Source organism: Rutidosis leptorrhynchoides, chromosome 7, assembly GCF_046630445.1.
Source record: "Rutidosis leptorrhynchoides isolate AG116_Rl617_1_P2 chromosome 7, CSIRO_AGI_Rlap_v1, whole genome shotgun sequence".
Lineage (NCBI taxonomy): Eukaryota > Viridiplantae > Streptophyta > Magnoliopsida > Asterales > Asteraceae > Rutidosis > Rutidosis leptorrhynchoides.
The window spans coordinates 34,878,827-34,893,708 of record NC_092339.1 but is presented as its reverse complement, the minus strand read 5'-3'; the positions used below and the strand labels follow the sequence as shown (position 1 = coordinate 34,893,708).

The window sequence follows — 14,882 nt, the reverse complement described above, 5'->3', positions numbered from 1 at the left end:
ATCAAGAATACTTTCAAGTTTGCTAGCTCACTTCCAATCTTGTAAGGTGATCATCCAACCTCAAGAAATCTTTGTTTCTTACAGTAGGTTATCATTCTAATACAAGGTAATAATCATATTCAAACTTTGTTTCAATTTCTATAACTATAACAATCTTATTTCAAGTGATGATCTTACTTGAACTTGTTTTCGTGTCATGATTCTGCTTCAAGAACTTCGAGCCATCCAAGGATCCGTTGAAGCTAGATCCATTTTTCTCTTTTCCAGTAGGTTTATCCAAGGAACTTAAGGTAGTAATGATGTTCATAACATCATTCGATTCATACATATAAAGCTATCTTATTCGAAGGTTTAAACTTGTAATCACTAGAACATAGTTTAGTTAATTCTAAACTTGTTCGCAAACAAAAGTTAATCCTTCTAACTTGACTTTTAAAATCAACTAAACACATGTTCTATATCTATATGATATGCTAACTTCATGATTTAAAACCTGGAAACACAAAAAACACTGTAAAACCAGATTTACGCCGTCGTAGTAACACCGCGGGCTGTTTTGGGTTAGTTAATTAAAAACTATGATAAACTTTGATTTAAAAGTTGTTATTCTGAGAAAATGATTTTTATTATGAACATGAAACTATATCCAAAAATTATGGTTAAACTCAAAGTGAAAGTATGTTTTCTAAAATGGTCATCTAGACGTCGTTCTTTCGACTGAAATGACTACCTTTACAAAAACGACTTGTAACTTATTTTTCCGACTATAAACCTATACTTTTCTGTTTAGATTCATAAAATAGAGTTCAATATGAAACCATAGCAATTTGATTCACTCAAAACGGATTTAAAATGAAGAAGTTATGGGTAAAACAAGATTGGATAATTTTTCTCATTTTAGCTACGTGAAAATTGGTAACAAATCTATTCCAACCATAACTTAATCAACTTGTATTGTATATTATGTAATCTTGAGATACCATAGACACGTATACAATGTTTCGACCTATCATGTCGACACATCTATATATATTTCGGAACAACCATAGACACTCTATATGTGAATGTTGGAGTTAGCTATACAGGGTTGAGGTTGATTCCAAAATATATATAGTTTGAGTTGTGATCAATACTGAGATACATATACACTGGGTCGTGGATTGATTCAAGATAATATTTATCGATTTATTTCTGTACATCTAACTGTGGACAACTAGTTGTAGGTTACTAACGAGGACAGCTGACTTAATAAACTTAAAACATCAAAATATATTAAAAGTGTTGTAAATATATTTTGAACATACTTTGATATATATGTATATATTGTTATAGGTTCGTGAATCAACCAGTGGCCAAGTCTTACTTCCCGACGAAGTAAAAATCTGTGAAAGTGAGTTATAGTCCCACTTTTAAAATCTAATATTTTTGGGATGAGAATACATGCAGGTTTTATAAATGATTTACAAAATAGACACAAGTACGTGAAACTACATTCTATGGTTGAATTATCGAAATCGAATATGCCCCTTTTTATTAAGTCTGGTAATCTAAGAATTAGGGAACAGACACCCTAATTGACGCGAATCCTAAAGATAGATCTATTGGGCCTAACAAACCCCATCCAAAGTACCGGATGCTTTAGTACTTCGAAATTTATATCATATCCGAAGGGTGTCCCGGAATGATGGGGATATTCTTATATATGCATCTTGTTATTGTCGGTTACCAGGTGTTCACCATATGAATGATTTTTATCTCTATGTATGGGATGTGTATTGAAATATGAAATCTTGTGGTCTATTGTTACGATTTGATATATATAGGTTAAACCTATAACTCACCAACATTTTTGTTGACGTTTAAAGCATGTTTATTCTCAGGTGAATACTAAGAGCTTCCGCTGTTGCATACTAAAATAAGGACAAGATTTGGAGTCCATGTTTGTATGATATTGTGTAAAAACTGCATTCAAGAAACTGATTTCGATGTAACATATTTGTATTGTAAACCATTATGTAATGGTCGTGTGTAAACAGGATATTTTAGATTATCATTATTTGATAATCTACGTAAAGCTTTTTAAACCTTTATTTATGAAATAAAGGTTATGGTTTGTTTTAAAAATGAATGCAGTCTTTGAAAAACGTCTCATATAGAGGTCAAAACCTCGCAACGAAATCAATTAATATGGAACGTTTTTAATCAATAAGAACGGGACATTTCACACTGCCCGTTAGTGTGTAGAAATCTTTAATCGGTATTTTTTCATATTATTTTATACGACAATTTATACGACACTTCTCGCACATCACATACGTCCGTTAAAAGGCTAGCGCTCTAGCTCGGACGGGGATGTCAAGCCCTATGGATCCATATAAAATTATTCACGCCCACCAGTCCATATCCTATATACTGGTAGCTACTAGTTACCAAAGCTAAGGGATTTTCGGTTTAACTCAGTGTAAAATTTAGTATGTACTTGTGTCTTATTGCGTTTAAAATAAATTGCATGTATTCTTCAGCACAACTATTTAAGGCGAGATCAGTTTGTAAGACATTCGAAAAACGTTCCAAGAATGCCTTGGTTTATAAAAGGCTTTCGTTCGAAAGATGGGGGATATCACATTGGGAAATCCATAAGTTACGATGTGTATACTTTGACACATATATTGCGGGGAACCCAAATGCTATTTTACGCAATGGGTTAAGAAATTATTTTGACTCAATATATCCGAATATTGGACTTCGTGATTTAGAAAAAGCGGCTAACATGCAACATAAAGAAGCATGTTATGCTTACGGATTAGTAATGTTCGCTTCTCACCAAAGTGAGAACAAGAACATCGGGCTACAACTATTAAACAAAACGTTCCCACAAGTAACGGAGTCGGTAATTGGGGTAAGAAATGAGGTTTTTAGATTGTTACGGGACTGTTGGACATTACGTAACCCTCGTCCCTTTGACGACGTTACAACATGCTGTCTTATCAACGGCCATAACGGTTATGTTCCACAAGACCAAGGATGGGAAGTAGTCCTAGTAAAACCAGAATGCATGACTTGTTTCTGGACGTATGAATTACGTGTCTTTATTGCCTTTGCTGAACGACTTGTGTACTAGCTAGAATTATCTTCACAACTATCTTGTGTCAAAGTTATTGTGTGCTATATTTCATGCTTTATGTAAAATAAGCGGTATTGTAAGTTTGTAAAATATTGTATAAAAGTTTGAACGTGAAATATTATTACAATCAGTTTTTCATATAGAATTGTAGTAGTTGAATTGTATATTAGCTACTAAGTATGAACTTAACGGGTAGGTACTACCCGAATTTAAACTTATAAAACGCTAATATGAAGAAAAAGCTTTTATAAATGAGTTCATATTATGCTACGAAATACTATCAACTACTCTTAATATTCTGTATGATTAACTTGTTCCATTTGACTATTTTGAAGGAAATGGCACCGACTACTCGACACACCGTGAATATGAATGAAGAGGAATTCCGTACTTTTCTAGCTTCAAACATAGCCGCAGTACAGGCTGCGCTACATACCAACAATAACCTTGGATCTGGCAGTACAGGAAATCGTGTAGGATGCACCTACAAAGAATTCACTGCCTGCAAACCTTTGGAATTTGATGGAACCGAAGGACCGATCGGATTGAAACGGTGGACCGAGAAGGTCGAATCGGTGTTTGCCATAAGTAAGTGTACTGAAGAGGACAAAGTGAAGTACGCTACGCATACCTTCACAGGTTCTACGTTAACATGGTGGAATACCTATCTAGAGCAAGTGGGACAAGACGATGCGTACGCACTACCGTGGTCAGCATTCAAGCACTTGATGAACGAGAAGTACCGTCCCAGAACCGAGGTCAATAAGCTCAAGATAGAACTTAGAGGGTTACGAACCCAAGGATTTGATATTACCACGTACGAAAGACGATTCACAGAATTGTGCCTATTGTGTCCGGGAGCATTCGAAGATGAGGAAGAGAAGATCGACGCGTTTGTGAAAGGATTACCGGAAAGAATCCAAGAAGATATAAGTTCACACGAGCCCGCCTCCATACAACAGGCATGTAGAATGGCTCACAAACTAGTGAACCAGATTGAAGAAAGAATTAAAGAACAGACTGCTGAAGAGGCCAATGTGAAGCAAGTCAAAAGAAAGTGGGAGGAAAACGGTGATAAGAATCACCAATACAACAACAACAGCAATTACAACAATAATCGCAACAATTATCCCAACAATCGCAACATCAATCGCAACTACAATAAACGGCCCAACAACAACAACAACAACAACAACAGCAACTACAACAATCATCCCAACAACAATAATAACCGCAACAACAACAACAATCAGAAGCAGCTATGCCAAAGGTGTGAAAAGTATCACTCGGGGTTCTGCACCAAATTTTGCAACAAGTGTAAAAGAAATGGTCATAGCGCGGCGAAGTGTGAGGTCTACGGACCAGGGGTTAATAGAACGAAAGGAACAAATGGTGTCGGAACGAGTAATGGCGGAGCAAGTAGTGTCGGAGCAAATTATGCCAATGTAGTTTGTTATAAATATGGAAAACCGGGCCACATTATTAGAAATTGCCCTAACCAGGAGAACACGAATGGACAAGGCCGCGGAAGAGTTTTCAATATTAATGCGGCAGAGGCACAGGAAGACCCGGAGCTTGTTACGGGTACGTTTCTTATTGACAATAAATCTGCTTACGTTTTATTTGATTCGGGTGCGGATAGAAGCTATATGAGTAGAGATTTTTGTGCTAAATTAAGTTGTCCATTGACGCCTTTGGATAGTAAATTTTTACTCGAATTAGCAAATGGTAAATTAATTTTAGCAGATAAAATATGTCGGAATCGAGAAATTAAACTGGTTAGCGAAACATTTAAGATTGATTTGATACCAGTAGAGTTAGGGAGTTTTGATGTGATAATCGGTATGGACTGGTTGAAAGAAGTGAAAGCAGAGATCGTTTGTTACAAAAATTCAATTCGCATTATACGAGAAAAAGGAAAACCCTTAATGGTGTACGGAGAAAAGGGCAACACGAAGCTACATCTTATTAGTAATTTGAAGGCACAAAAACTAATAAGAAAAGGTTGCTATGATGTTCTAGCACACGTCGAGAAAGTACAAACTGAAGAAAAGAGCATCAATGATGTTCCCGTCGCAAAAGAATTTCCCGATGTATTTCCGAAAGAATTACCGCGACTACCTCCACATCGATCTGTTGAATTTCAAATAGATCTTGTACCAGGAGCTGCACCAATAGCTCATGCTCCTTATAGACTCGCACCCAGCGAGATGAAAGAACTGCAAAGCTAATTACAAGAACTTTTAGAGCGTGGTTTCATTCGACCAAGCACATCACCGTGGGGAGCTCCTGTTTTGTTTGTCAAGAAGAAAGATGGTACATTCAGGTTATGTATCGACTACCGAGAGTTGAACAAACTTACCATCAAGAACCGCTACCCACTACCGAGAATCGACGACTTATTTGATCAACTACAAGGCTCGTCTGTTTATTCAAAGATTGACTTACGTTCCGGGTATCATCAAATGCGGGTGAAAGAAGATGATATTCCAAAGACTGCTTTCAGAACACGTTACGGTCATTACGAGTTTATGGTCATGCCGTTTGGTTTAACTAATGCACCAGCTGTGTTCATGGACCTTATGAACCGAGTGTGTGGACCATACCTTGACAAGTTTGTCATTGTTTTCATTGATGACATACTTATTTACTCAAAGAATGACCAAGAACACGGTGAACATTTGAGAAAGGTGTTAGAAGTATTGAGGAAGGAAGAATTGTACGCTAAGTTTTCAAAGTGTGCATTTTGGTTGGAAGAAGTTCAATTCCTCGGTCACATAGTGAACAAAGAAGGTATTAAGGTGGATCCGGCAAAGATAGAAACTGTTGAAAAGTGGGAAACCCCGAAAACTCCGAAACACATACGCCAGTTTTTAGGACTAGCTGGTTACTACAGAAGGTTCATCCAAGACTTTTCCAGAATAGCAAAACCCTTGACTGCATTAACGCATAAAGGGAAGAAATTTGAATGGAATGATGAACAAGAGAAAGCGTTTCAGTTATTGAAGAAAAAGCTAACTACGGCACCTATATTGTCATTGCCTGAAGGGAATGATGATTTTGTGATTTATTGTGACGCATCAAAGCAAGGTCTCGGTTGTGTATTAATGCAATGAACGAAGGTGATTGCTTATGCGTCTAGACAATTGAAGATTCACGAACAAAATTATACGACACATGATTTGGAATTAGGCGCGGTTGTTTTTGCATTAAAGACTTGGAGGCACTACTTATATGGGGTCAAAAGTATTATATATACCAACCACAAAAGTCTTCAACACATATTTAATCAGAAACAACTGAATATGAGGCAGCGTAGGTGGATTGAATTGTTGAATGATTACGACTTTGAGATTCGTTACCACCCGGGGAAGGCAAATGTGGTGGCCGATGCCTTGAGCAGGAAGGACAGAGAACCCATTCGAGTAAAATCTATGAATATAATGATTCATAATAACCTTACTACTCAAATAAAGGAGGCGCAACAAGGAGTTTTAAAAGAGGGAAATTTAAAGGATGAAATACCCAAAGGATCGGAGAAGCATCTTAATATTCGGGAAGACGGAACCCGGTATAGGGCTGAAAGGATTTGGGTACCACAATTTGGAGATATGAGAAAAATGGTACTTAGAGAAGCTCATAAAACCAGATACTCAATACATCCTGGAACGGGGAAGATGTACAAGGATCTCAAGAAACATTTTTGGTGGCCGGGTATGAAAGCCGATGTTGCTAAATACATAGGAGAATGGTTGACGTGTTCTAAGGTCAAAGCTGAGCATCAGAAACCATCAGGTCTACTTCAACAACCCGAAATCCCGGAATGGAAATGGGAAAACATTACCATGGATTTCATCACTAAATTGCCAAGGACTGCAAGTGGTTTTGATACTATTTGGGTAATAGTTGATCGTCTCACCAAATCAGCACACTTCCTGCCAATAAGAGAAGATGACAAGATGAAGAAGTTAGCACGACTGTATTTGAAGGAAGTCGTCTCCAGACATGGAATACCAATCTCTATTATCTCTGATAGGGATGGCAGATTTATTTCAAGATTCTGGCAGACATTACAGCAAGCATTAGGAACTCGTCTAGACATGAGTACTGCCTATCATCCACAAACTGATGGGCAGAGCGAAATGACGATACAAACGCTTGAAGACATGCTACGAGCATGTGTTATTGATTTCGGAAACAGTTGGGATCGACATCTACCGTTAGCAGAATTTTCCTACAACAACAGCTACCATTCAAGCATTGAGATGGCGCCGTTTGAAGCACTTTATGGTAGAAAGTGCAGGTCTCCGATTTGTTGGAGTGAAGTGGGGGATAGACAGATTACGGGTCCGGAGATTATACAAGAAACTACCGAGAAGATCATCCAAATTCAACAACGGTTGAAAACCGCCCAAAGTCGACAAAAGAGCTACGCTGACATTAAAAGAAAAGATATAGAATTTGAAATTGGAGAGATGGTCATGCTTAAAGTTGCACCTTGGAAAGGCGTTGTTCGATTTGGTAAACGAGGGAAATTAAATCCAAGGTATATTGGACCATTCAAGATTATTGATCGTGTCGGACCAGTAGCTTACCGACTTGATTTACCTCAACAACTCGCGGCTGTACATAACACTTTCCACGTCTCGAATTTGAAGAAATGTTTTGCTAAAGAAGATCTCACTATTCCGTTAGATGAAATCCAAATCAACGAAAAACTTCAATTCATCGAAGAACCCGTCGAAATAATGGATCGTGAGGTTAAAAGACTTAAGCAAAACAAGATACCAATTGTTAAGGTTTGATGGAATGCTCGTAGAGGACCCGAGTTCACCTGGGAGCATGAAGATCAGATGAAGAAGAAATACCCGCATCTATTTCCAGAAGATTCGTCAACACCTTCAACAGCTTAAAATTTCGGGACGAAATTTATTTAACGGGTAGGTACTGTAGTGACCCGAACTTTTCCATGTTTATATATATTAATTGAGATTGATATTTACATGATTAAATGTTTCCAACATGTTAAGCAATCAAACTTGTTAAGACTTGATTAATTGAAATATGTTTCATATAGACAATTGACCACCCAAGTTGACCGGTGATTCACGAACGTTAAAACTTGTAAAAACTATACGATGACATATATATGGTTATATATATAGTTAACATGTTTTTATTATAAGTATGTATCTCATTAGGTATTTTAACAATGAGTTATATACATAAAAATGAGACTATTAATTTAAGAAACTCGAAAACGATATATATAACAATTATCGTTATAACAACGTCTTACTAGGTACATATGAATCATATTAAGATATTGATACACTTGGTTAATTATGTTAAATGATAAGTAAATATATTATTAAGTGTATTAACAATGAAATACATATGTAAAAATAAGACTACTAACTTAATGATTTCGAAACGAGACATATATGTAACGATTATCGTTGTAACGACATTTAACTGTATATACATCATACTAAGATATATTATATATCATAATATCATGATAATATAATAATTTAACATCTCATTTGTTATAATAAACAATGGGTTAACAACATTCAACAAGATCGTCAACCTAAAGGTTTCAAAACAACATTTACATGTAAGGACTAACGATGACTTAACGACTCAGTTAAAATGTATATACATGTAGTGTTTTAATATGTATTCATACACTTTTGAAAGACTTCAAGACACTTATCAAAATACTTCTACTTAACAAAAATGCTTACAATTACATCCTCGTTCAGTTTCATCAACAATTCTACTCGTATGCACCCGTATTCGTACTCGTACAATACACAGCTTTTAGATGTATGTACTATTGGTATATACACTCCAATGATCAGCTCTTAGCAGCCCATGTGAGTCACCTAACACATGTGGGAACCATCATTTGGCAACTAGCATGAAATATCTCATAAAATTACAAAAATATGAGTAATCATTCATGACTTATTTACATGAAAACAAAATTGCATATCCTTTATATCTAATCCATACACCAACGACCAAAAACACCTACAAACACTTTCATTCTTCAATTTTCTTCATCTAATTAATCTCTCTCAAGTTCTATCTTCAAGTTCTAAGTGTTCTTCATATATTTTACAAGTTCTAGTTACATAAAATCAAGAATACTTTCAAGTTTGCTAGCTCACTTCCAATCTTGTAAGGTGATCATCCAACCTCAAGAAATCTTTGTTTCTTACAGTAGGTTATCATTCTAATACAAGGTAATAATCATATTCAAACTTTGTTTCAATTTCTATAACTATAACAATCTTATTTCAAGTGATGATCTTACTTGAACTTGTTTTCGTGTCATGATTCTGCTTCAAGAACTTCGAGCCATCCAAGGATCCGTTGAAGCTAGATCCACTTTTCTCTTTTCCAGTAGGTTTATCCAAGGAACTTAAGGTAGTAATGATGTTCATAACATCATTCGATTCATACATATAAAGCTATCTTATTCGAAGGTTTAAACTTGTAATCACTAGAACATAGTTTAGTTAATTCTAAACTTGTTCGCAAACAAAAGTTAATCCTTCTAACTTGACTTTTAAAATCAACTAAACACATGTTCTATATCTATATGATATGCTAACTTAATGATTTAAAACCTGGAAACACGAAAAACACAGTAAAACCAGATTTACGCCGTCGTAGTAATACCGCGGGCTGTTTTGGGTTAGTTAATTAAAAACTATGATAAACTTTGATTTAAAAGTTGTTATTCTGAGAAAATGATTTTTATTATGAACATGAAACTATATCCAAAAATTATGGTTAAACTCAAAGTGGAAGTATGTTTTCTAAAATGGTCATCTAGACGTCGTTCTTTCGACTGAAATGACTACCTTTACAAAAACGACTTGTAACTTATTTTTCTGACTATAAACCTATACTTTTCTGTTTAGATTCATAAAATAGAGTTCAATATGAAACCATAGCAATTTGATTCACTCAAAACGGATTTAAAATGAAGAAGTTATGGGTAAAACAAGATTGGATAATTTTTCTCATTTTAGCTACGTGAAAATTGGTAACAAATCTATTCCAACCATAACTTAATCAACTTGTATTGTATATTATGTAATCTTGAGATACCATAGACACGTATACAATGTTTCGACCTATCATGTCGACACATCTATATATATTTCGGAACAACCATAGACACTCTATATGTGAATGTTGGAGTTAGCTATACAGGGTTGAGGTTGATTCCAAAATATATATAGTTTGAGTTGTGATCAATACTGAGATACGTATACACTGGGTCGTGGATTGATTCAAGATAATATTTATCGATTTATTTCTGTACATCTAACTGTGAACAACTAGTTGTAGGTTACTAACGAGGACAGCTGACTTAATAAACTTAAAACATCAAAATATATTAAAAGTGTTGTAAATATATTTTGAACATACTTTGATATATATGTATATATTGTTATAGGTTCGTGAATCAACCAGTGGCCAAGTCTTACTTCCCGACGAAGTAAAAATCTGTGAAAGTGAGTTATAGTCCCACTTTTAAAATCTAATATTTTTGGGATGAGAATACATGCAGGTTTTATAAATGATTTACAAAATAGACACAAGTACGTGAAACTACATTCTATGGTTGAATTATCGAAATCGAATATGCCCCTTTTTATTAAGTCTGGTAATCTAAGAATTAGGGAACAGACACCCTAATTGACGCGAATCCTAAAGATAGATCTATTGGGCCTAACAAACTCCATCCAAAGTACCGGATGCTTTAGTACTTCGAAATTTATATCATATCCGAAGGGTGTCCCGGAATGATGGGGATATTCTTATATATGCATCTTGTTATTGTCGGTTACCAGGTGTTCACCATATGAATGATTTTTATCTCTATGTATGGGATGTGTATTGAAATATGAAATCTTGTGGTCTATTGTTACGATTTGATATATATAGGTTAAACCTATAACTCACCAACATTTTTGTTGACGTTTAAAGCATGTTTATTCTCAGGTGAATACTAAGAGCTTCCGCTGTTGCATACTAAAATAAGGACAAGATTTGGAGTCCATGTTTGTATGATATTGTGTAAAAACTGCATTCAAGAAACTGATTTCGATGTAACATATTTGTATTGTAAACCATTATGTAATGGTCGTGTGTAAACAGGATATTTTAGATTATCATTATTTGATAATCTACGTAAAGCTTTTTAAACCTTTATTTATGAAATAAAGGTTATGGTTTGTTTTAAAAATGAATGCAGTCTTTGAAAAACGTCTCATATAGAGGTCAAAACCTCGCAACGAAATCAATTAATATGGAACGTTTTTAATCAATAAGAACGGGACATTTCACACTGCCCGTTAGTGTGTAGAAATCTTTAATCGGTATTTTTCCATATTATTTTATACGACAATTTATACGACACTTCTCGCACATCACATACGTCCGTTAAAAGGCTAGCGCTCTAGCTCGGACGGGGCTGTCAAGCCCTATGGATCCATATAAAATTATTCACGCCCACCAGTCCATATCCTATATACTGGCAGCTACTAGTTACCAAAGCTAAGGGATTTTCGGTTTAACTCAGTGTAGAATTTAGTATGTACTTGTGTCTTATTGCGTTTAAAATAAATTGCATGTATTCTCAGCCCAAAAATATTTAAAGTATTTAAAAAGGGAGACTATAAACTCACAGTTCAATATTGAGACTCAATATTGTAGGCAAATTGCGTAGACGTAATGATGGTAGATGACTGTATGATTGGCCTTGGATTCAAGAACAATACCCCGAACAATACTCAATATTTCCTTAGCTTAAAGCGGTTTGAAACCTGAATTAAAAACACCCTCGTATATACCTTATTATTATTAAACTTAAATTATAATTATAAATATAAATACACATTATAGAAGAAGAAATAAAAGATGTGAAGAATCCGTCGAGCAAACAGGCGTATTTATATTACTTTTTCATTTAATGTAGCTCATGCGATCGCATGAGTTTTCAGTGTTTTTTTGCCATGCGATCGCATGGCCGCCTTATCCGTTTTTGTTTGCTAGTTCGTCGACATTAAATAGTGTTTCACTGTAGCAAATACTATTTTACTGTAGCAAAGTCGTTTTTACTGTAGCAAATAGTGTTTTACTGTAGGAAAGTTGTTTTTACTTGTACATATATATATATATATATATATATATATATATACATACATATAATTGTTCATGAATCGTCGAGAGTAGTCAAAGGTAATTGTATATATGAAATAGTTCTAAAATTTTGAGACTCAATCTAACAGACTTTGTTTAACGTGTCAAAATATTAAATCGTATAGAAAATTGGTTTAAATAAGTCGAAATTTTTCGGGTCATCACACATAACTAATTTGATAAGTCATTCAAACATGAAAAGAATTTAAAATTTACCAACTATTATCCCATCCAGATCAAACTTGTATCTTTTTGTTATATTAAATGTTAATATATTACAAACAAATATATATGTAGAGAAAAAAATTAAAACAAGTATATGTCTAGATTGGAACTCGCGCTTCCAAACATGTCAAATCTTTTAAGCATACTAAGTGACGAGCTGAACTACAAAGATTTTGTTTCTATGTTTGCCTTAATTTTATATATAGTAAAAAGGTTGTTTAGTGTAAAAGGGCTAAAACGACAATACTTGAAATATAAAATGGGGAGAATTTGCGAGTCTTTTAGTATTATAAAGTTAATAATATTTAAAACCATTAAGGGCCCCCATAAATCGAGATTTATCATCTGAAAAATGCGTGAAAGGAAAGTCTATGCATTCGAGCCTTAGGAAAAGTATTAAAAAATCATAGTAGGAAGAGATTATTACATTTTAACGAACTAACACATCTAATCCTATCAAAAGGAAAATGCCCAAGGAGGCAATGCCAAAGAAGCGTTGAACATTTATTTGTAGAAGCAGAAAAACAAGTAGAAGCAGAATTTCTATGAAAACAAGTATTGTATCCACATTGGGATTCTTCTTGAATAATCAAACGATAGCATTCATTGAGAGAAGGAAGAGGTGTCCTCATAAGGATATTACCACGAATAGGAATGTAAGCATCATTCAAGCTCATTAAAAATTTCATAACTTGTTGTTCATGCAATATTGCTACGAAAGCCTGATTACTACCACATGAACAATTAGGAATGGCAAGTAAGGACATGTACTCACCCCATGCTGTTTTCAATTGAGTATAGTAAGTAGAAACAAATTTTTTTCCTTGAGACATAGATGAAATAAGTTTATGAACTTGAAACTTCCATGGGATGTTGGACTGAGCAAAATGTTGCTTCAAGTCCGTCCAAATCTCTGTGGTGATTGGGAGATAAAGGATGGTTCTATGGATTTCAGATTCAAGAGAATGTAGAATCCATACCACGTGGTTGTTACAAAGATCCCAAGCACTTACTTGTGGAGAATCATTTGAAGGACGAACATAAGTACGTGTAACAAATCCCAACTTGTTCTTGGCACTCAGAAAAATCTCAGCAGAACGTTTCCATTCGTTGTAATTATCACCATTCAATTTTTGTGTCGCAAGGGTGAAATTATTTGAAGTGTCGTTTTGATGAACATATAGTTCATCATTAACAAAAATAGGATCGACACTTCCAAAAGAATTAGAACTTGTCATTGATTAGAATGAAGGAAAATTAGAAAATAAGAAATGAATACATAGATTAGATCAAGAAAAAGCTTGATTTCAAAAAAAAAAACAGAAGGCATATCCAAAAAATTGGCTCTATTACCATAACAAACTAGTGAGAATATTGGAGAAACATATTTTTTATTCCTTTGAATAATGACCTAAATCGGGGAATAAATACATAGATACAATCCTATATAAAAGGAAAAGATATTCACTGAAATATACATACATCCCATACCGAATAATAACCAATAATACAAAATATACGGTCTTCATCTGACTTGTTCGCTAAGGAACAGTCATGGTCGTGATAGGCCAACGATACTCTACACTATTAAGTTACATAATTGTCATGTTTGATCTATTATGCTTTAAATTGTGTTATTAGTATGAATTATTATTTAATATCATTGGTTCATAAGCTCATTTATTATGCCTTTGTTTCCTCCTTCAGTGGAGTAGGAGGATAGTAGCACAACCATCACCAGATGACTAACCTAAACTCACAACCGTCACCAATTCTGATCACTAACCTAAACTCATAATCTTCACCAAACGATTACAATCACCCTCCACCCTCGCCCATCCTCCACAACCCTCAAATACTCCCACCACCACCACCCCTCCTTCACTCCTTTGCCGATGCAGTTGCCGAAAAACAATCCGCTGAAAGGTTGTAGTCAAAATTCACCAAAGAAGGGCGAAGAAAATACAACTCTTTCTATCGTTACATTTTTTGGATAACATAGCCAGAACTACAACACCTCAGGTAATCGGCAACGTCTTTCGACATTTCAGATGGATTCAAAACATTGTGTGGAAGGAAGGATGTAATTATGCCTTATTACAATTCAAAAAAAAAAAGGAGCAAGCTATGAATGCAATAAAATACATGAATGGTTAACTGTTACATGGTAGGCTCATCAAGGTTGGTATGGCCAAATTCAACAAACAACCACACCAAGCTAATCAAAGATTTCAAATAGGCAAGCGGTTCAAAGGCTTTTCAAAACCAAATGTCAATTCGTATAGGTCAAGTGGGTTCCAGAATT

General features: G+C 34.8%; 1 protein-coding gene across 1 annotated transcript; it reads right to left on the bottom strand.

Annotated features, from left to right (window-relative positions):
* Nucleotides 1–12,981: 12,981 nt before the first annotated feature.
* Nucleotides 12,982–13,815, bottom strand: LOC139859097 (uncharacterized). The gene has a single exon (XM_071847906.1). The coding sequence runs from the start codon at nt 13,813–13,815 to the stop codon at nt 12,982–12,984; it is 834 nt and encodes a 277-aa protein (XP_071704007.1).
* Nucleotides 13,816–14,882: the final 1,067 nt, after the last annotated feature.

Excerpts from the sequence above, each read along its gene's own strand:
- LOC139859097 (XM_071847906.1), bottom strand. The coding sequence starts at position 13,815 with ATGACAAGTTCTAATTCTTTTGGAAGTGTCGATCCTATTTTTGTTAAT.